At 44.0% G+C, this 21563-nt stretch overlaps 3 protein-coding genes across 3 annotated transcripts; 2 read left to right on the top strand and 1 right to left on the bottom strand.

Annotated features, from left to right (window-relative positions):
• Window positions 1–613: 613 nt before the first annotated feature.
• On the top strand, window positions 614–15522 carry Bfra_005572 (putative nonribosomal siderophore peptide synthase protein; the record flags this gene model as incomplete). Its single annotated transcript, XM_037335954.1, has 3 exons — window positions 614–11575; window positions 11627–15277; window positions 15388–15522. 3 exons carry the CDS (start codon window positions 614–616, stop codon window positions 15520–15522), a joined length of 14748 nt encoding a protein of 4915 aa, XP_037191164.1.
• Window positions 15523–16339: 817 nt separating this feature from the next.
• Bfra_005571 (putative c2hc5 finger protein) lies at window positions 16340–18015 on the top strand (the record flags this gene model as incomplete). The annotated part of the gene is made up of 2 exons (XM_037335953.1): window positions 16340–17739; window positions 17763–18015. The coding sequence occupies 2 exons, from the start codon at window positions 16340–16342 to the stop codon at window positions 18013–18015; spliced, it is 1653 nt and encodes a 550-aa protein (XP_037191163.1).
• Window positions 18016–18407: 392 nt separating this feature from the next.
• On the bottom strand, window positions 18408–21289 carry Bfra_005570 (putative tpr repeat-containing protein; the record flags this gene model as incomplete). Its single annotated transcript, XM_037335952.1, has 2 exons — window positions 18408–18680; window positions 18809–21289. 2 exons carry the CDS (start codon window positions 21287–21289, stop codon window positions 18408–18410), a joined length of 2754 nt encoding a protein of 917 aa, XP_037191162.1.
• Window positions 21290–21563: the final 274 nt, after the last annotated feature.

Below are 21563 nucleotides of genomic sequence, written 5' to 3'. Positions count from 1 at the left end.
TACATGTTCCCTCTATCCGTCTCGCCAAGAATTAAGAGTACGAATCATACTTGGGTTGTGCTTCTTGTACTCCTCATCTGGAAACAGATGACGCTATCAATTTTGCCTATTTTTTCCCAATTTCTCTAGCAGATGGCGCGTATTTCGAGTCGCCTTACCTCTTCCTCTCTTACTAGCTAGGTACTTCCATCTACCGTCTGTTTTGTTCCTATCACCTCTGAGCATTCACACATGGAATACAACATCTATCCACTTTTACCTTTTATCTCCGTTAATAGTAATACAGTAGCACCACCAATTTGTTCAATCAACCAATCCTGCCTTCTCTAATGGTCATCATTCAGATCTCTTGCTCTATGACTAATTCAATGTTAATACAAATCAATCATCTTTGCTCTTTCTATGGTAGGTTTCTCAACCCACGTGAATAACACAAGAGCTCGTTGTAGTTAATACACCATCGTTACAATCACTGTCCGGCATGAGAAAGAAATACAAATACCCCCAGCAGTGACCTGACATTCAAATTATCTTCTGTAGCACCAGGACATATAAAACGACCATATGCACTTACAGCGGTTTAGGTTATGAGGATCGACCTGCATGATCCAAAATGGATACAAAGATCTCGAGTTTGAATGACCCGCCAAGACTTTTGTCTGGGCCACAACTTCTACATGATTTGATCCGATGGGATGAATACCAAAATTCCTGTGCAATTGACTTCACCAGTCACGACAGACGAGAGAGGTACCTTTATCGAGATATACAAGCTTGTGTAACGTCTCTCGTTACACGAATCCAATCAACGATCAAAGGTTATGAAACATCTCAACAGCAGCACATCGTCCCAATATTGCTACCACAATGTCCTGGGTTATACATCTCTCAACTCGCAATCTTGCAGTCGGGAGGGGCCTTTTGCCCTATCAACCTCGATGCGCCGAGAGATAGAATACGATTTGTCGTGGGCGACGTTTCTGCGAGTATTATAATTACGACACCGGAGTTTCAAGACTCGGTTTCTTGGAAAAATGGCCCCAGAGTTATTGTCGTCGACGAGTTCCCCATTATTCCCACCGAACTGGAAGAAACAAATGAATCACGTGAACCCACCAGCAATGATCTTGCATATGTTATGTACACTTCTGGTTCAAGCGGAACCCCAAAAGGAGTTACAGTCAGTCATTTAGCTGCTTCACAGTCTCTTCTAGCTCACGAGAGTCTTATTCCCAATTTTGAACGATTTCTCCAGTTTGCTGCACCATCCTTCGATGTCTCCGTATTTGAGATCTTCTTCCCTCTGACTAGAGGTCAAACATTGGTTGGGTGTGATCGTAGTCAGCTACTCAACGATTTACCAGGCATGATCAACAAGTTAGAGATTGATGCTGCCGAACTTACTCCAACCGTTGTGGGTGCTTTATTACAGAAGAGAGCTTATGTACCTAAATTGAGGTTGCTGATGACGATCGGTGAAATGATGACGAGGCCAATCGTAGAAGAATTCGGTGGATCTGACACAAAAGAGAGCCTTCTTTATGGAATGTACGGACCGACTGAAGCAGCCATTCATTGCACGATTCACCCCAAAATGGAAGCAAGTGCTAAGCCGGGAAATATTGGAGTACCCTTTGAGACAGTATCTGCATTCATAGCGGAAGCGGCCTCTGGGTCTGGAAATGAGCAGGATCTCAAATTTCTTCCCCAGGGTGAGCTCGGAGAGCTTATTTTAGGTGGCCCACAACTAGCAAATGGCTATCTTAACAGAGAAGAGCAGAACAGAGCTGCCTTTGTGACAGTGGCAGACAAAAGATACTATAGAACTGGTGATAAAGGTCGAATTCTTGAAGATGGAAGTATAGAGATTCACGGCCGTATGAGTGGTGGACAAGTTAAGCTACGTGGTCAACGTGTCGAACTTGGGGAGATAGAAGATGCTGTCTACAAACATCCGGGCATTAAGACGGTTGTAGCAGTCGTGATAAGTGGAGTACTTATTGTGTTCGCTCTCACAGATGAAGAAGAAACTCATTCTGATCGAGTTCTGAACACCTGCTCACAGTGGCTTCCGAGTTTCATGGTACCCAGCGAGATCATTCTTCTGCAAGAATTTCCTTATCTACCGTCGGGAAAGGTAGACAAAAGAAAGTTGCAAGCAAACTACCAGCAACAACGTGCAGAAGGGGACGAACAATCAAACTTCACACAAACTGAAGTAATTGTGAGAGAAGTCCTGCGCGAGATACTTGGTCCATTCCCCCCAAATATACGTTTGGCAGCGGCAGGCCTTGACTCGCTCATTTCTATCAAAGTATCCAGAGAACTTCGATTGCGGGGATTCAACGTTGCAACTTTAGCTGTTTTACAAGCTGAAACATTAACCTCGCTAGCGAGACTTTGTGAAAATTGTCCCCAGGTTCCAAGTTCAGGCAAGGCTCAATTGGCCACAACCAACTCAGAAATGCACGCTATGTTGAATGGCAATGCAAATGACGTCGAAATTTCATATCCATGTACTCCGCTTCAAAATGCAATGCTTGCTGAAACTGCCCTCGACGGGAAAGCTTACCGCAACTGGATCCAGTTAAGTTTACCTGGACTCAGCGATATCGAAAAACTCCATACAAAGCTACAAGATCTCGCTGATTGCAATCCAATCTTGAGGACTGGTTTCGCAGAGTCCTCTGGTAATGGTGGATATATGCAGTTTGTATGGAAAACGTTTCCCGGTTCAAACATAAAAACAGTGGACGTATTCACGTACGATTTTGGGGTTGAAAGTGCGTCACTTCATCGCCCGATTGTTTTCCAGATTCTACCTACTAAGTCCTGTCTAAAACTCTTGATCCATATTCATCATGCTTTGTATGACGCCTGGTCGATAGATCTTCTGCTTGATGATTTGAATTGTCTGTTGCAAGATGACGTTCCAATTCCACGCCCGTCATTCGCGGATGTTGTGGGGGGTTATCTTAATGGCAGCCTCTCTTCTGACTCCCAAGTATCTAAAGATTATTGGAAAGATCATATGGCGCACCTCGAGCTTAGGAATTTGCCAAATTTTCACACAGCCAAGGTTGCTTCCGCTAGATTGGCTGTGGCGCATTACTCGACCCAACTTTCAACTTTAGACGTTGAACTAGCCGCGAAGCAACTGGCTTCGAGTCCACAGGCTATTTTTCAAGCTGCATACGCTCTGATCTTAGCCTCTTACTTAGGATCAACAGATGTTTGTTTTGGCACTGTTTTTTCTGGCAGAACTATCCCCCTTGCCGGAATAGAAGATATTATCGGACCATGCCTCTCAACCTTACCGATCCGTATCGATACCTGCATAGCTTCCACTCTCCAAGATCTTGTAGAAGAAATAAACAGTATAAATAGGAAACATCTCGAGCATAGCACCATTCCACTTCGCGAGATCAAATCAGTCAATGGTTTCGAGCCTCGACAACCATTGTTTGATACACTTCTGATATGGCAACAGACTCTCCATAGTTATGACCACAGCAGAAAGAATGTCATTCTTATCGACCAGCTTGATCAACTGGAGTTTAATTTAACTCTTGAAATAACTCCTACATCTAACACAATTCAATTCAAAGCAAATTACCAACAGTCGATATTCCCAGAAAGCCAGATAGACATGCTTCTGCGTCAAATTGAAGATGTCGCGAAAACAATCATCCAACACGCAGGATCTTCGCCTATCAATGTCTTCAATGAAAGCAAATCTGAATTACTCTCTTTGGAGAACCACACACCTAGCGTTGACCTTGGACCCGAGACACTGATATCCCCAGTGGAAAAAGTTGCAGAAGAAGATCCCGATCGTCCAGCAATTGCGTTTGCTAGCAGAATCGAGGGAGACAGTTCAGATATTCAATACATGAGTTATGGTGCTTTGAATAATCGTGCAAATCAGCTGGGCCACTACCTATCTAATCATGGCGTTCTGCCAAATGATATCGTTTGCATATGTCTCGAAAAAAGTCATGATTTTTATGCCTCAGTACTAGCTATCACGAAACTCGGCGCAGGTTATCTCCCAGTAACTCCCGATATGCCACATAACCGATTGTATCATATCTTGAGCGAAGCTAAGGTAAAGGTATTGATTGGGCATTCCTCATCACGAAAACTGTTAGAACAATTTACGGAGCAAAAGATTGTTCACATCGATGAGGTTGATTTGGATCAACAACCTACGAAGAACCTTGCCAGTTCCTTTAAACCGGAGAACATCTCATATTGCGTATTTACTTCGGGTAGCACTGGAACTCCAAAAGGAGTCCTTGTCACACAAGGCAATCTTCTGAGCAACCTTGACGTCTTAGCGGAGATCTATCCAGCAACTAGCGAGTCTAGACTTCTCCAGTCATGTTCACAGGCCTTTGACGTGTCTGTCTTCGAAATTTTCTTTTCGTGGAGAATTGGTGGATGTCTGTGTTCTGCTGTAAAAGACGTTTTGTTTCGAGACATAGAACTTGCAATTCGCGTTCTGGAAGTGACTCATCTCAGCTTGACACCTACTGTTGCTGCTCTAATCGACCCACTCAAAGTTCCTAAAGTAGAGTTCTTGGTCACTGCTGGAGAGGCTGTGACGCAAAAAGTTTTCAATACATGGGCTGGCCATGGACTTTACCAGGGTTACGGTCCCAGCGAAACGACTAATATTTGCACTGTCAAGCCACGGGTCACCCTAGATGACCGTATTGACAATATTGGTCCCCCTTTCAAAAATACGTCTGTTTTTGTGGTTGCTCGTAACTCCGAGGTCTCCTTGGTACCAAGAGGCGGCGAGGGCGAATTTTGCTTTGGTGGCTCTCAGGTCTTCAGAGGATACATGAATCGAGCTCAAGAAGAGGGAAAGATTGTTGATCATCCCGAATATGGACGTCTATATAAAAGTGGCGACTTTGGACGTCTGATGTCAGACGGATCTCTTGTTTTCACAGGCCGAAAAGATGACCAAGTCAAGATCAGGGGCCAACGAGTTGAGCTTGGCGAGATTAATAATATCTTGATCTCTTTACCAGATATTGCAGATTGTGTAACAATGGTTGTAAATGGGCAAGGTAGTTCACAACGCTTAGTTTGCTTTTTTACGACTCAGGCAACAACGTCCGGGAATCTTCATCCTCTTCACGTTGACCCAATTATTGTTAGCGAACTTTATAGAATACTTGAGTCAAAGCTCCCGAGCTATATGGTACCTTCAAACCTAATTCCGGTTTCGAACCTTCCATCGACGTCGCAAGGCAAGATTGACAAGCGTCGGCTGATTAGCTTGTATGAAAGCTTTGAGCTCGCGTATCTTGACTCAACTACTAAATCTTCAAAGTCTTCTATAGATCATCAGTGGACAGAACTTGAGCTCGAGATTCGCTCCTCATTGAGTGAAATTTCAAAAGTTCCAGTAGAGGACATTGGTCCAGATACATCATTCTTTAGCTTTGGTATCGACTCAATTTCGGCAATTGCATTTTCGCGGACGCTACGTCAGATAATCGCAAAACCGATTGATATTTCTGACATTTTGAAGCATACTTCTGTAGTCAGACTTGCAGAACATTTATCAACATCCGATGGGCTTGCACGCGACAACATCTTGATGGTTGATACAAACTTAGGACTCACCGATGACTTTGTAGCGTATACTTTGTCCCAGTTTACCAATCCGGATAGAGTTGCGATAAGCGTTTCACCTTGTACGCCTTTGCAAGAAGCTATGCTATCTGCGGCTGAGTCTTCCTCAGGCACTTCGTATAACAGCCATGTTATGTTTAATATATTTGGTGATCTTGAACGACTTCGTGGCTGTTGGCAAGAAATGGTTCGGAGACATGAAATTTTACGAACTTGTTTTCTTGCTACAGAAATGCAAAAATTCCCTTACGTTCAAGTCGCGTTGCAAGACTTTGAGCTCGAATTCGGCTCTCTTGAGTCTAGCACTTTGGAAGCTGCCATTCTTGAAGTGGAGACACATTTATCACACAACAATAATACCCCACCCTACAAAGTTAACATCCTGCATTTCAATGGCCAAAAGCGTCTTTTGGTCTCAATGCATCACGCACTTTATGATGGAGTCGCCCTGGCAATTCTTTACGATGAAATTGAGAGGCTGTACAATGATTTGCCTCTACTTCCCGAAGTTTCCTTTACTCCATTTCTAGAACACATGAGCTCAATGGATATCGATTCTTCCGATAAATTTTGGGAATCTACTTTACAAGGATACTATCCACTTCACTTCGAAGATATGCCAAATCTGCCTGGCCGAGTTGAAATGGACAGCACTCGCATTCAGAAGCTGACGGCGCAAATGCCTCTTAGCGGCGTCGAAAATAATATCAAGAAGCATAGTACAACCTCTCTCGCGGCGTTCCATGCGATCTGGGCTAGCGTCATATCTGAACTTTTCAAGAGCACTGATATTTGCTTCGGCAATGTAATCAGTGGCCGCACTGCCCCAGTCGATGGAATAGAAAGACTTGTTGCGCCCTGTTTCAACACAGTTCCAGTTCGATTGAAAAACCTTCACAAGTCCACTTATCTTGAGGCATTCAGAAAATTACAAAATGCAAATGCCAACTCCTTGCCATACCAATTCACTCCTTTAAGACGACTCCAGTCAAAGTTCAGTCCCGATGGAACTCGTCTATTTGATACCCTTTTCATTTTACAACAACCGTCGAAGGAACTCGACTCTTCTATATGGTCCATTGTGGAAGAAAATGGTGCCATGGATTTTCCTTTAGTCTGTGAAATTATACCCAAACCCAGCAACGATACCCTTGAGATTGTTCTTCATTCGTCTACTTCAATGTTTTCCGATTACGATGCAAATAATTTAATTCAGAGATTCGAAGATTTATTACAAACCGCCCTAGAGAACCCTCGGCGTCAGATTATTTCCTCGCTGGCGAGAGCGCAGATCCTCGCCGGTGACGAGGAAAGAGAGAAAAAAAGGGTGCAAATTTCGGACCCGCAACGCCAGGACAAAGCTATGAGTCCACTTGAACTAGAGATTCGAGGTGTATTCGCAGGATTTACAGATGTTCCTTTAGAAAAAATCGCTCGGGATACTAGCATTTTTAGATTGGGTCTCGATAGTATTAGTACAGTTCAGGTTGCGTCTCGCTTAAGAGCCCAAGGACATGACATTCTTGCGAGTGATATCCTACAGTATCCTACCATTGCGCAGGTTGCTTCGCATCTTGAACAAAACGAATATCCAGTGAAAGATAAGGATATTCAGTATGATTTCGCTTCTTTTGATCAGAAACATCGCGAGCCAATCTGTTCGAACTTTGGAGTCTTATCCAATAATGTTGAAGCCATCAGACCCTGCACAGCTGTACAACAAGGCATGCTTGCGCAAAGTTTGCATTCCGGTGGGCATGAATATATTAACAGCCTGTGTCTGGAAGTTCTACCCGATCACTCACTAGAAGAAGTCAAAGATTCTTGGACTAAAGTCTGCAAGGCTCATGAAATCCTTCGGACAGCATTTGCCCAAACTGAAGATCCAAGTCATCCGTTCGCAATGGTAACATTCAAAGAAGACTTTTTCGTTCTCCCATGGTTTGAAACTAGAACCCAAGCACCTTCTGAGGACAACGATCGTCTCCGAAACCCATGGGACATGACCGTGAATGGAAAGGGGGACAAAACTCTCCTCGTTTTCACTGCACATCACGCACTGTACGATGCCCAATCTATGCAGATGATTTTTTCGGACTTTACCAAGTTATATCATCGTCAAGAAGTGGGCAGTCGACCTAGCATCAACACACTTTTGGGCTCAGTTCTACAAGCATCTGAAGGGACCCAAGATGAGAAACAAGCATTCTGGCAACTGCCTGAAAATCGGATTGTGGTTAACAAGTTCCCTGATCTAACTCCCCTCCGTGTCACAACACCTAGCAATGCAGTTTGCGAGATAAAATCTTCGGCTTCACTGAAAGACCTTGAGAATAGATGTCGAGAACTTGGAGTCACTATGCAAGCAGCTGGGCAAGCTACTTGGGCGAGGTTTTTGATGGCGTATACCGGAGAGAATGCCACGACTTTCGGCATGACGCTTTCTGGTCGATCCGTGTGTGATGATGCCAATTCAGTCGCCTTCCCAACTATTGTTACACTTCCTGTCAATTGCAACGTGGTTGGTAGTAACAATGAATTGTTGTCCAGGACTATGTTATCTAATGCACAACTTCATAATCATCAATTTACGCCATTGACATCAATACAAAAGTGGTCTGGGTACCCTGAGGGTCGGATATTTGACACCTTATTTGCGTACCAAAAATTACCAGAAGATGTAGAGATTCTGAGTTCGCCTTGGAAAGTAGTCAAAGAGGAAGCTACAGTGGACTACGTCGTGTCTCTAGAAATCCAACCCTTATCATCGGGTGATATCATAATCCGCTTATCATTCAGAGAAGATGTCGTACCCGCAGCTCATGCTGAGCTCATTGTCAGACAATTTGATGCATTACTACTAGACACCCTCCAGAATCCAGATCATCCTTGCAACATAGCACCCGAAGCTGGAGTTGAGTTACTCTCCATTACTCCTGCACAGGATCCTGTCCTTCCGGACTCCGTAACCCTTCTGCATCAGTACGTTGAAAGAGGGGCCAAGACATGGCCAGATAAGGTCGCACTAGAGTTCGCAACTTGTCTTCAGCCAGGAAAATATAGAAGTCAAAAATGGACATATCGACAATTGGACGAAGAGTCCAACAGGGTAGCTCAGATGCTCCATACACGTGGAACTACTCCGGGCGAGATAATTGCCATTTGTTTTGACAAGTGTGCGGAGGCTTCTTTTGCAATTGTTGGTATCATGAAGGCTGGTTGTGGTTATGTTGCACTGGATCCAAATGCTCCGGCTGATCGCTTAAAATTCATCGTGAAGGACTCTGCTGCGAAATTAATCATTAGCGCAGGCATCCCAGCCCAGTCTTTGAGATCTTTCGTGGACGGGGAAATGATCGATTTGACTGATCCAGCCAAGCTTCGTGAATTTGCCCCTGAAGCCCCTGAACTTTCCAGAGAAATCACCCCCGAGGATATATCCTATTGTTTGTACACGTCTGGAACAACAGGAACACCGAAAGGATGTCTACTTACTCATGACAATGCGATCCAAGCGATGCTTGCATTTCAAAGATTGTTTTCTGGCCATTGGACCACCGACTCGAAGTGGCTACAATTTGCTTCTTTCCACTTTGATGTGAGTGTGTTGGAACAATTTTGGAGTTGGAGTGTTGGAATTTGTGTAGCTACAGCTCCTCGAGATTTGATTTTCGAGGATATTCCAGTTGCGATTCAACAACTAGGTATCACGCACATTGATCTAACACCAAGTCTTGCACGTTTATTACATCCAGACGATGCCCCATCATTATGCAAAGGTGTTTTCATTACTGGTGGCGAACAACTCAAGCAAGAAATTCTTGATGTATGGGGCGAGCATGCTTGCATTTACAATGGATATGGACCAACTGAAGCTACCATTGGTGTGACTATGTATCCTCGAGTACCGAAGAACGGCAAACCTTCCAACATTGGCCCTCAATTTGACAACGTCGGATCATTTGTTCTGAAGCCAGGAACCGAGCTACCAGTTCTAAGAGGCGGCATCGGTGAACTTTGCGTTTCTGGAAAACTAGTCGGAAAAGGATATCTCAATCGCCCAGAACTTACGATTGAGAAATTTCCTACGCTAATCAATTTTGATGAGCGAGTATATCGCACCGGAGACCTTGTTCGAATATTGCACGATGGCACCTTCCTCTTCCTCGGTCGTGCTGATGATCAAGTCAAACTTCGTGGTCAACGCTTGGAGTTAAGCGAAATCAATGAGGTGATCAAGAAAAGCAGGAGCGACCTAGAAGAGGTAGTCACATTAGTCCTAAAACACAAAGCACAAGCTAAAGAGCAGCTGGTCACATTTTTTGTCGTATCAGGAAAGGATGAGTCGAAAGATAGTGAAGTAATTCCCTTTATCAGAGATGCCTGTAGCTCGCGACTTCCAGGATATATGGTCCCAACACATTTCATCCCAATTAAAGCTCTTCCTCTCAACGCAAATAACAAAGCGGATGCGAAACAACTCGCAGCTAAATTCAACGATTTGAGTATAGAAGATCTTCAAAACATGAGTACCCAGGTGCAGAACCACGCAGGATGGACAAACAGAGAGAAGAAGGTGGTAGACATCATTGTTAAGGTGTTTCCCATCGACGTTCCAGAGTTAACACGCAGTTCGAATATTTTTCAACTCGGTCTCGACTCCATTAGTATGACCGCCTTTTCGAGCTCCTTGAGAACCTCAGGGTACAATAATGCCACCAACGCCACGGTCAGAAGTAATCCCACGATCGGGAAATTGGTTGAAGCACTTCTTGCTGCCAAAACGAATGATGGCAGAGGAAACCCACATCTTGTTAAAGCTCAACTAAGAATTGCCGGGTTTTCACAGCAGCATACAGTCGCCATTTGCAAGGACTTGGCGGTTTCACCCGAACATATTGAGAGTATTGCACCTTGCACTCCTGTCCAGGAAGCAATGATCTACAGGTTACTTGAGAGCGATGGAGAATTGTATTATAACCACTTTCATTACCGGTTAGCATACGGAATCAATTCTGAACACCTTTCCGCTGCGTGGGATCTTGTCGTTTCTAATCTTCAGATCTTGAGAACCAGATTCGTTTTAACAGACGATGGCTATGCCCAGGTGGTTCTCAGACCCAAGGCATCTTCAAAGCTTTGGGAGTCGGGTACCGTGTCAGAAACCTCGGACATTCTTAAGAAGCCGTGGTCTTTTGATATTAAAAAACTTTTAACTAGAGAAGCCTTAGAGCTCAATGTTTTCCATGGTCTTTATGATGGAAGTAGTCTGGGAATGATTTTGAGTCATCTTTGCGGCGAATTCCGCCAATTACCGAGCATTCAATATGGACCGGATTTCCATTCATCGTTGGCTTATGGACCGCTATCAATAGTTCCCGGAAAGGAAGCATTCTGGAAATCCCATTTACAGACATGGACTCATTATTCCTTACCTCATGACTACAAATATCTAGGAACTCGTATGTACTCTCGTACATTTGACCTACACGACTTTGAAATAAGACGAAAAGCCTTATCTGTTGCGCCGCAGGCTATAATTCAAGCATCATGGATCTCAGCTATTCAAAAAATCATTTCTACCAAGCTGACGACAATTGGAATTGTCACATCCGGCAGAGCAGTCGATTTCGAAGGAGTCGATAAAGTTGTTGGACCTCTTTTCAACACTGTGCCCTTCCATCTTCCGGTCCAAGCTGGCACTCAAATTTCCTCAATCATACAGGAGTGTCACCAAATCAATATGGAAATGCAAGAATTTCAACATACGCCATTGAATGACATTAAGAAATTAGTTTCTGTTGCAGCTACAAGACCACTCTTCGAGGCTCTATTCGTATTTCAACGTCCAGATGGTAATGAGGAGCAATTATCGAATATACTGGAAAAGACGATCTCTTCTAAAGAGTGTATAGATGCAGATGTAAGTGAATAGGAACGATTTAGAATAGAAGTCAAGCTAACTATTATATAGTATCCGATAGCACTCGAAGCTACTCTGAATCACGATAGTACAAAGCTTGTGTTGAATATGGTCGTAGAGAGCTCAGTTGTGTCAGAAGAATTGGCAAGCCTTGTGTTCATGAAGATGGACAACACTCTTCGAACTATTCTTCCCGGTAACGGTAAAGTGACACGAATGGTTGGTACTGGACCTTATGATCCGCTGCTCCACTCAATTCTTTCAGAGCACTATGGTCAGCCGAACTTTAGCGACAATTCAAGTCACATAGAGCCACCTTCAGGACCTTTACACCAATCTATCCACTCAGGCCAAATACTTTTAACCAAAGAAAAAAGTGATGTTGTTTGCAAGGAGATTGCGATTTTGGCCAAAGTTGATAAAATAGATATCCATGATCCTAGATCTATATTTGAACTTGGACTTGATAGCATCGATGTAATCAAGTTGTCTTCACGTCTGCGAAAGAACGAGATTGTGATATCTGTCAGTGGCATTATTAAATGTCAAACGATCACCAAGATCATAGGAGCTGCGACGCTGTCCAAAGAAATTTCATCCGACACATTGTCTACCGAGAGACTCGTGGACATTAGTCGCAGGCTTGATGAGTATCTAAAGCCTAGGCTTCCTGCAGACCTCGAATCCATTTTACCGGCTACACCTTTACAAGAGAGCATGTTAAAGGAAATGGTTGCTTCCAATTTCAAAAGCTATTTGACCCTCCAAGTTTTCGAACTGAGTGACAAAACTCAGGAGAAAAGACTGTTGGATGCTATGGATCTTGTTATTGAAAAGTCGCCAATTCTGAGAACAACCTTTCTTGAAGTTCAAGACCCACAGTCTCCCGTCAACTACGCACAGATTGTTCACAAAAGATGGAAAAAGATAGGCAAAGAATATCCACTTAATGGAAAAGGTCATGCGAGCCTCGAAGAATTTTTGCAAGCAGTAGAAAACAGATTAAGAGCACGCATGTTGTCGATAGAGCGCCAATTGTTTGGAATAATCCCTGTACATTTTGAGAACAGGAGATTCATCGTAATGGGGATTTCACATGCTCTCTACGATGGGAAATCACTGCCGATGATACACGATGACATCAGCAAAGCTTATAGGGAGCAAACAATTGCTAGTCGTCCAGACTATAGACCATGCCTCGCAGAGATCTTCAATGCTGATAGTCACGAAGCAAAAGATTTCTGGAAGGCTACACTGTGGAATTCGCCACCAGCGATATTTCCAAAGCAGGAGTCATCACCAATTGACGAGACTACGACTCACCGACACGAGAAGCATTCCGAGTTCTCTCTAGGGAAAATCAGAAGTTTCTGTCGCTCTTCTAATATTACACTGCAGACTCTGGGACAAGCATGCTGGGCTTTGGTTCTTGCAGAACTCATGGGTCAATTTGATGTTGTGTTTGGCACCGTGCTTGCCTGTCGTGATACAAGTGATGCAGCCAGCGAAGTAAATTTCCCACTGTTCAATACTGTGGCAGTTCGATCAGTACTTCGCGGAACTGTGGGTCAAATGCTGCGGGATATGCAGGAAAAGAGCGATATGACTCGTCAATTTCAACAATTTCCCCTTGGGAAAGCTCAAGCACTCGCACTTGGCTCTCGAGATCACTCAATCAAAGATACCACTTTATTCGACACATTATTTACATACCAAGGTTCTCGGCTTGAGAAAGAATCTGATCCATTATATTCGTCATTTGGTGGGTCCTCAGACGTTCAATTCGCAATCTGTGTTGAAATGGAGGTTGAAGATAAATCTGATCGTCTTTACTGGACAACGGCTTGTAAGTCTGAGGCTAGAAATTTCTCGCAGACCAAAGATATTCTCGAAAAATTAGACAAGATTCTTGGGAGAATTATGGCAGACAAGCAAGAACAGATTGTTACAATTCACAGCGACGGAGTCTCTGTATGCGGATCTTCAAAATTTCAACTTCGAGAAAGTCCTTGTCTGCAGAAAAACTCCAAAGTATCTTCTGCTTGGTCTCAGATAGAAATGGATCTTCGAAAATCAATCTCTATCGTTTCAGGTGTCCCGGAGAAAGATATCCTTAAAGACTCAACAATCTTTCAATTGGGCTTGGATTCAGTTACAGTCCTCAAGCTTCCAGCACATCTCAAGAACTACAAACTTCATCTGATTGTTTCGGAAATCATGAGACATCTCACAATCCAGGATATGGCTGATCATTTACTTGGTAAACAAGACCTGGAATCGAATACTCCTGCTAATGTCGAGGTCGATGTTGACCTCGTCCTGGTTCAATCTACGCCATCTATCGACCAGGTTCAGCTCAAGCAATTGATTGATACTTCTGGCGAGATAGACTACATCATGCCCGCAACAGCAGGTCAAACTTATATGATCAGGCATTGGCAAAACTCTCAAGGATCTCTCTTTCAAGCAATTTTTGAGTTCAAGTTATCTAGCGGCTACGATCCACATCTACTCGATTTTGCTTGGTATAATCTGCTACTTCAGCATGATATCCTAAGAACTGGATTCATTGACTTAGATTCAACCATCGTTCAAGTTGTTTACAAAGAACCGACAAGTATAATAACATATGTTGAGGAGCGACCTAGTCTTCAACAGCGATGTAGCCTTCAAGATCCACCAATAAGTCTTTTTGTCATCACGCCACCGAATAGTTCGGAACAGGCTGAGATGCACCTAATTATTCATCATGCTCTTTATGATGGAATCAGCATCTCCTTGTTGTTTAAGAAATTGATGGCTTGGTATAATCACGCAGATACTATGGCTAGGTCCACATCTACAATTGCCAAAAATAGATGGAAGACGTTTGTTGCGACGGCAATACAGGAAAAAAATAATCCATCCGTGAGAGATCAATGGATTGAGTATCTTGGCATGGCTCACTATAGACAAGTAAGCCCTGATCTAGATCTCGAATTCGAGGTAATAGGACCTGGAATCAGGAAGCCCAGTCGAGTTGAAGTTTTCAGACCTGGTGTACCAGCCAAAGGTGTCAAGACACGTGCAAAAAATGCAGGTGTTTCTATTGATCACATACTTATCGTTCTGGCGTCGACAGTCTTAAACGATCAACAAAACAAGAATGATGAGGATGCTGAAGAAGATCTCATTGTTGGTCTATATTTAGCCAATCGCTTTCCATTTTCACAGAATCTCTCTACAATGATGGCACCCACCCTCAATCTATTGCCAATCAAAATCGTGCCAATGGATCGAGATGAAGATGATGATTTAGCGATATCAGAGTTGGCCAAGAATGTGCAGAAGGATCTAGCTAAGATTAGTAGAGGAGGAATGGCTAACGTGGGGCTGGACGAAATCTACCAGTGGACTGGTGTGAAAGTGCATGGATGGATCAATATTGTTAAAGGCGTTTCTGATCACGGTGTGAAGACAGATGAAGAAGACTCCGAAGATATGTCGGATTGGGAAGTTGTTGAAGACTTGAACGGAAGTACGGCAAAGGAGCATGAGAAGCCTCAAGGAGAGTTCAGTCTAAAGTCTGTGAAGGATAAGCAAGAAAACACGACTGGAGATGATCTTCTTCAACCACTGTTTGATACGGAAGGATATGCTAGAGTGGTGAAGCCGAGGAGGGATCAGAATATGTTTGTTAGGAAGGATTCGGGGGCGTATCCTGTGAGTTTTGATTTTGATTTTTGTTTCCATTCATTGGCATCCTTTGTCATTGCCCTATTCTTCTACTTGACCATTTAAAAAACAACTCACTAATTTTTTATTTCTCATAGCCATCAATCGATATAGAAATTCGCTATCATCCTGAGAATGAAACAATCGATGTTGGAATCTTTGGGCCGGATGATATGTTTAGTCTTCATCAAGCTGAGGAGTGGATTAAAATGCTTGCAATGTTGTGTTTTTGAGATGGGAGGTCAAGAATTTCATTATCGTTAGGGGGATAAAGGGGGGATTCGTTTATTGATATTCTGGTTCGGGATAAATGCTTTAGGGGATTAGATTAGACATTGTTTTTCTTTTACCATGGAGTCATATAGTATGGCTAGTAGAGTTTTCGAGAATTGGTCTTGTAGTTAGATTTTCCACCATAAATTATATTGTTCTTTGTATACTCATGATTGCTTCTCTAGCATTTTGGATCTTGAATTGTCGTACAAAGTAGATTCTGAAGATGAACCCTCTTTTTCACTTAACATGTCTGTATCTATGTATCGTAATACACGAGTATGTTATCTAACTTGTACTTACTTTCATTATGTACCTATAAGTTGCATATCTTTGTATAGTATTGCACTTAGTTTCCTGGTCAATACTCCGTTGCGAATATCTGTATTCTGTAAATTAGGCGACAATCACTTCGTAGCATGAGATTTGTGATTATACCTCGCCGTCGTTACTATCTTTGATTTGTGAGAGCTTTATTCCGTTGACTGACTTATGAGTTGACATTTAGTCTCTTGAAAAAGACTATATTGATAGTAATTATGTCTGACATCTTTTCATCCAGCGTTTTATGATACTCGCTATCCTCGCTCGCTATCATGTTGAAACTTCAGACGGGCTAAGGCAGATTACCCCACTACTTCTTTCAATGATGACGCCAATAATTTTACGGACCGTGCCGCACCTTCAACCAAAATAAACTGATCAAGACTCTTATTAACATTTTGTACTGGTATCAACTCGACGTCGTTTTCCTAATACCATATAAAGAGAGTGATTATGTCTCTCGCACAATTACAAAACCTCTTACCTCTACCAGAGGAAGATTTAAAGCAAGTAATAGACTACGCAAACACACTTTCTAAACCCGCCGCTCGAGATCATTTCATTGATCTACTAGGAGAATCACCCGGAAGCATCGAATTCATCTCTTCATTCAATTCCAGACGACAAGATCCTACTGCAAAGGCAGCTCCACAGGCACAAACATACTCACAAGCTTCAGCACAATCTTCAACGCAAGGATCTACACCCGGCGTACCTAAGTCAACTCGAGGGCCCAAAAAGAAGAAGGCTCCCATTCATACACCGGCACCGCGACAAGTTCAAGAGACATATACAGGGCAGGGAACCGCATACAAAAAGAAAGACGAAGATGACTACGTCTCCCGCAAATCCACACCCGTATCCTCCTCCAAAACCTCAGCATCTCCCAACGCCTTCACACTCGACCCTACCCCGTCTGCAATCCAAGCACCCATTCCTCGCCCCCCTCCCTCAGCAGCCGGCACCCTGATATCCGACTTCGGCAAGAAATCCAAATCCAGCGCCTCCTCTCGCGCTGTCTCTCAAAATCCCTCTCGCAATGCCTCGCCCGCCCCAAAGACAAAAGTAAATATCACCGGCGGAAACGCCATGCACGGCGCCTCAACCGTGCTCTCCGATCTCGACGCCGCAATCCGCACCCTGGAAATCTCGACCAATTCTTCGCTGGCGTCCTCGGATCCCGCAAAACGGAGATGCAATTGTATCGCCACGCGACATCCTTTGCTAGCCGCGGCGCCGAATTGTCTAGCGTGTGGAAAAGTCATCTGCGTGAAAGAGGGATTGGGACCTTGTACTTTCTGCGGAGCAGATATCCTAGGGAAAGATGAAATCCAATCTATGATCCGCACATTGCGCGAAGAGCGCGGAGCGGAAAAACAACGTCTAGATGCCTCGTCGCATCGCCGCGCAGAGGTATCCCGTACACCTGCGCCCTTTTCCGCACCTAAAACAAATGACATGACGCCTGCGGAACAGAAAGCGAAGGAACACCGTGATAGATTGCTGGGGTTTCAGGCCCAGAATGCGAAGCGTACAACGGTTCGAGATGAAGCTGCGGATTTCGATACCAGTCTTGCGGCGAGTGTGGCGGTGGGTGGAGGAAGTGGGATGGGTGGGATGTGGGCGAGTCCGGCGGAGAGAGCAAAGGAGTTGAAGAGACAGCAGAGGGTTTTGGCGGAGCAGGAGTGGAATGCGAGACCGGAGTATGAGAAGAGGAGACAGGTTGTTAGTGTGGATTTGGTGGGCGGGAAGATTGTGAAGAGGATGGCGAAGATTGAGGCGCCGAAGTTTGAGAGTGAGGGGGAAGAGGAAGTGGAGGACTTCCAGGTGGTAGAAACTGTGGGAGGGGGAATGTGGGAGGAGGCACGTTTAGTAGAAATCCGTTGTTGGGAGGTCTGATTAAACCTGTTTGGACCGCGAAGAAGGTGGAAGGAAAGGGCAAGGAGAAGGAGACTGAAGGAGATGGCGGAGATGGCGAGGGAGAGATTGTCAGGAAGAAGAAAACGTGGAGGAGGGTACAAGATGATATGGATGATAATGAAAATATCATATTGGACGGTGGAGCTTTTGGTGGGAGTGAAGGCAAGCAAAATAGAAGAGAGGGCGCTGAGGAACATGCTATTGGTTAGAATCGCATGATTAGACTCGTATATAGTCAGCCGAGTGTTTAGACAATAGAAAAAACATTCAAACTGCAACTCATAAGCGGATTTCTCTTGATAATATGAGCTTTTCTATTTGTGTGAGTTGAGCTATACTTTCTAGCAGCGTGATATCGAAGCTGGAATCCTGATTATATATGATAAAAAACATACAAATACTATCATTTCACATTTCGAAATATGTATCTCCCTGTATGTTTATCATATATTCATTCGTCTTCTAATAGCTTTTGGAAGCAACCCTGTCTAAATTCCCTTTCCTTTTTTTGATTACCCCCAGCATTCCTATGTAAGTCCTCTCGCTATGCCTGGATAGATGACTCATTCTCTCCCTATCGACAACCACTCATGCCAATCGACTAAGCCTTCAATTCTTCCATCAACCCCTCCAAGGTCTCCCACCCTTTAGTCCCCTCCCAGAAATCCCTCCCCTTCCCCATAACCCCCCTGACCGCACTCCTTGCCTTCCCCTTCCACTTCCCCTCCTCCCCAAAATTCTCATACGCACCCACCAACCTCTCCGTCGTCCCCACAACACTCATCCACAGCTCCTCCTTCTCCAACCAGCCCTCCTCATTCATACTCATCCTCCACGCCTTCTCCGCCGCCTCCAACGCCCCCTTGTAATCTCGCTGCCACAATCGCAATTTCTGCACCATCTCGTACAATTCCACCCGTTTCGTAATTAGAGGAATAATATCCCGATCCATCATTTCGATAACGGCTCGCGCGAGCGTTCCCCGTTTGGGCACCCAGATACCTGTTTCCCCGAGGAACCGACTTCATCTGTTTTATCCCGGCTGACGACTTCGATCACGAGAGAAGAGAGTATATCCATATCGATTGCGTATTCGCCGACATTGGGTGCACGAATGCGCAGAATATTGCGCAGGCCCATGAGGATTTCGGGGAAAGCAGGGGGACTCATGCGTGTAGCGATCGTGATGACGTTATCCCAGATTTTCCAATTGCCGTGGGCTATGGCCGCGCCTCGTTTGTAGGCCATGAGAGCTTGTCTCAGGATTTCTTTGGGATCATTGGATTTATCGCTTTTATCGGGCGAAAAGTCAATTTCTTCGTCATCGGGAATATCGGTGGATGCTTCTTCCTTCTTGGCGATTTTTTGCAAGGAAACAAGTTCGTCGTGTTTGGATAGTAGTGCGGAGCCGAGATTGCTATATGTTTTCGCATCGGTATCATCGATCATGATACTTTGTTGGAAAGCGATAACAGCACCATCCCAGTTTCCAGTTTTGAGATCTATATCACCAAGTCGAGACCAGGTATCGTTGTTTTGACGATTTACAACCACGGAAGCGAGGTAGGCTTCGCGGGCCGCAGCGAGATCATTTTTTCGCGTGTAGTAATCTCCAAGTGTGCGTTGTGCACGCGCATAACGTTGTTTGGAGAGTTCCCATGCACGTTGCCAGCAGGTTGGATCTTGGTCGAGATCTCCTAGGATACACCAGAGACGGGGTGCGTGGGGTGGAGGGGGAGTGCGCATTTCTCCATCCCATTGCTCTTTGACTACAGCATCGGCTTCGATGTCGTATTTGTCCATTTCTGAGCCTTGGGAAGAGTAGTAGAGTTGTCTCCGGACAATTTGTCGAGCTTTGTCTTCTTGGGCGACGGAATGATAACATAATGCAACTTCGGCCCACATCTTTAGTCTCTTGAAGATTTCGAGAGCGCTGACGAGGGAGCCGGCATTGGACCATGCAAATGCAAGTTCGGTTTCGATTTCCCATCTTGTGGGTGTGTTAAGTTGATTGACGTATCTCAATCTCTCGGTAACAGGAGCAGATTCGCCGGCTTTGGCTCGTGGAAGGAAAGAAGTTACTTGAATTTGTGGTACCCCATCAGCATCTGCTGTTGGCGTAGATTCTTGTGTATCGGCAATAATTTGATCCACGATGACTTGAAGCTGAAGAACAGATCTTTCTTGAGTTCTGGATCTGTGGGCTTCGATTCTACTTCGGACCAAGAGAGCTTGTGTATAAATTTGCCAATTAGTGGGTTTATCTGAGAGGACACGGACAGCGTATGGTAGGATCTCTTCGCTATTCAACTTGTCAAGAGGAGACAATGTGTCTTTGAGAGTAGCTTCCGTCAACAGAGCAATTTGATCTAGAGGATGAAGTTGTGGTTGTTCATCTGGCTTCATACCAGCTAAAGCTGCTGGTAAATTGGAGTTATCCACTTTATCAGATGGTGTTTTGGCAAACTCAATAGACTCCAATAATGTGTCATCGTTCAACTCTAACGCTTGAGGACCAGTTGTGCTTTCCTGCTCGACATCGGATGACTGTGCGTTTTCCTCTGATTTTTCGGCCGATTCTGAAACCTTGGTATTTGCATCATCCTCTCTACTCTTTGCATAAACAACCAATTGCGAAATATCAGTCTGCTGAAACTTTGTCCTCTTGCCCAAAGCTCCAGAAAGAGCATACTCAAATCCCGAAACCTCACTAGCTTTTTTCACATTCTCTCTAGCCTTCAAATCCAAGCCTTCCATAATATAAATCTGGGCTTTTTCCAACAACAACATGACCTTCGCATCTGTTCCAAATGGACTTTCCTCTACAAACACCTCCTTTTCCAAATCCTTCAAATCCTGTTCAATCAGATCCTGCAAAACGGTCGAATCACTCATTCTCCCATTCATCGAATATCCACTCAACAATCGTTGATGATAAGCATTGATTCTAATCCTCATCCACTTACAATCCCAAGTTTTCACCCAAGAACGTCTTGGGAAAACGACCGTAAAGATGTATCTCGCCAGACAAAATAATTCCACCTTGGGAATATATTGATAAACACTCACACCATCCACATCTAAACTCCTCAAACATTTCTCTCTCAACTCGTCAGCATTCCATTCCGAGCTTTGAAAAACATCTCCAAAATCCACTGAAGGTCCCGTGACATTTGTTTGGAGGAATGCGTTAAACGCTGCTAATCCCGTGATGAATGTATAAAGAATGACTTCCCGATTTTGAAGATTTGCATCTTTGAGAGCAAGAGTTTGATCTTCCTTGGAAAGATGAACGTTCTCTGCTAAGATTTGTATCAGGATTTGCGCAGTGGGCGTGCGGAGGACGGCTTTGTAATCTCCACTGAGATAATTTGTAACAATTTCCGATACAGCTTCAAGTTCTTTTAATTGCTCTAAATTGAACAATAAAGCATCGAGTGTACCACCTTTACCGCCGGTAGACAGATCTGAGGCGAAAGACATAATGAATATATTTTTGTTGTTGTTGTTGTTGTATTGGGCTTCAATTCTTTTTTTTTCATGTGGGAAAATTTATCAAGGTCGGGTGAAATGATTTGTAAGCGATGATTTTCAAACATCAAACAATAAATACCTCGTAAATCGGACTTCATATTTCATGTAATTTCATGTACCGGTATACTTCAAAATCCAATGTTTGAAAAGTTCACATATCATCCGAAAAATGGTGGAAGAGAACTCACTCATGACATTCATATGTGGTCAACTATTACATTGA

The sequence above is a fragment of the Botrytis fragariae genome (genome assembly GCF_013461495.1).
Source record: "Botrytis fragariae strain BVB16 chromosome Unknown tig00000075, whole genome shotgun sequence".
Taxonomy (NCBI): Eukaryota; Fungi; Ascomycota; class Leotiomycetes; order Helotiales; family Sclerotiniaceae; genus Botrytis; species Botrytis fragariae.
This window is presented reverse-complemented; position numbering and strand designations above follow the sequence as displayed.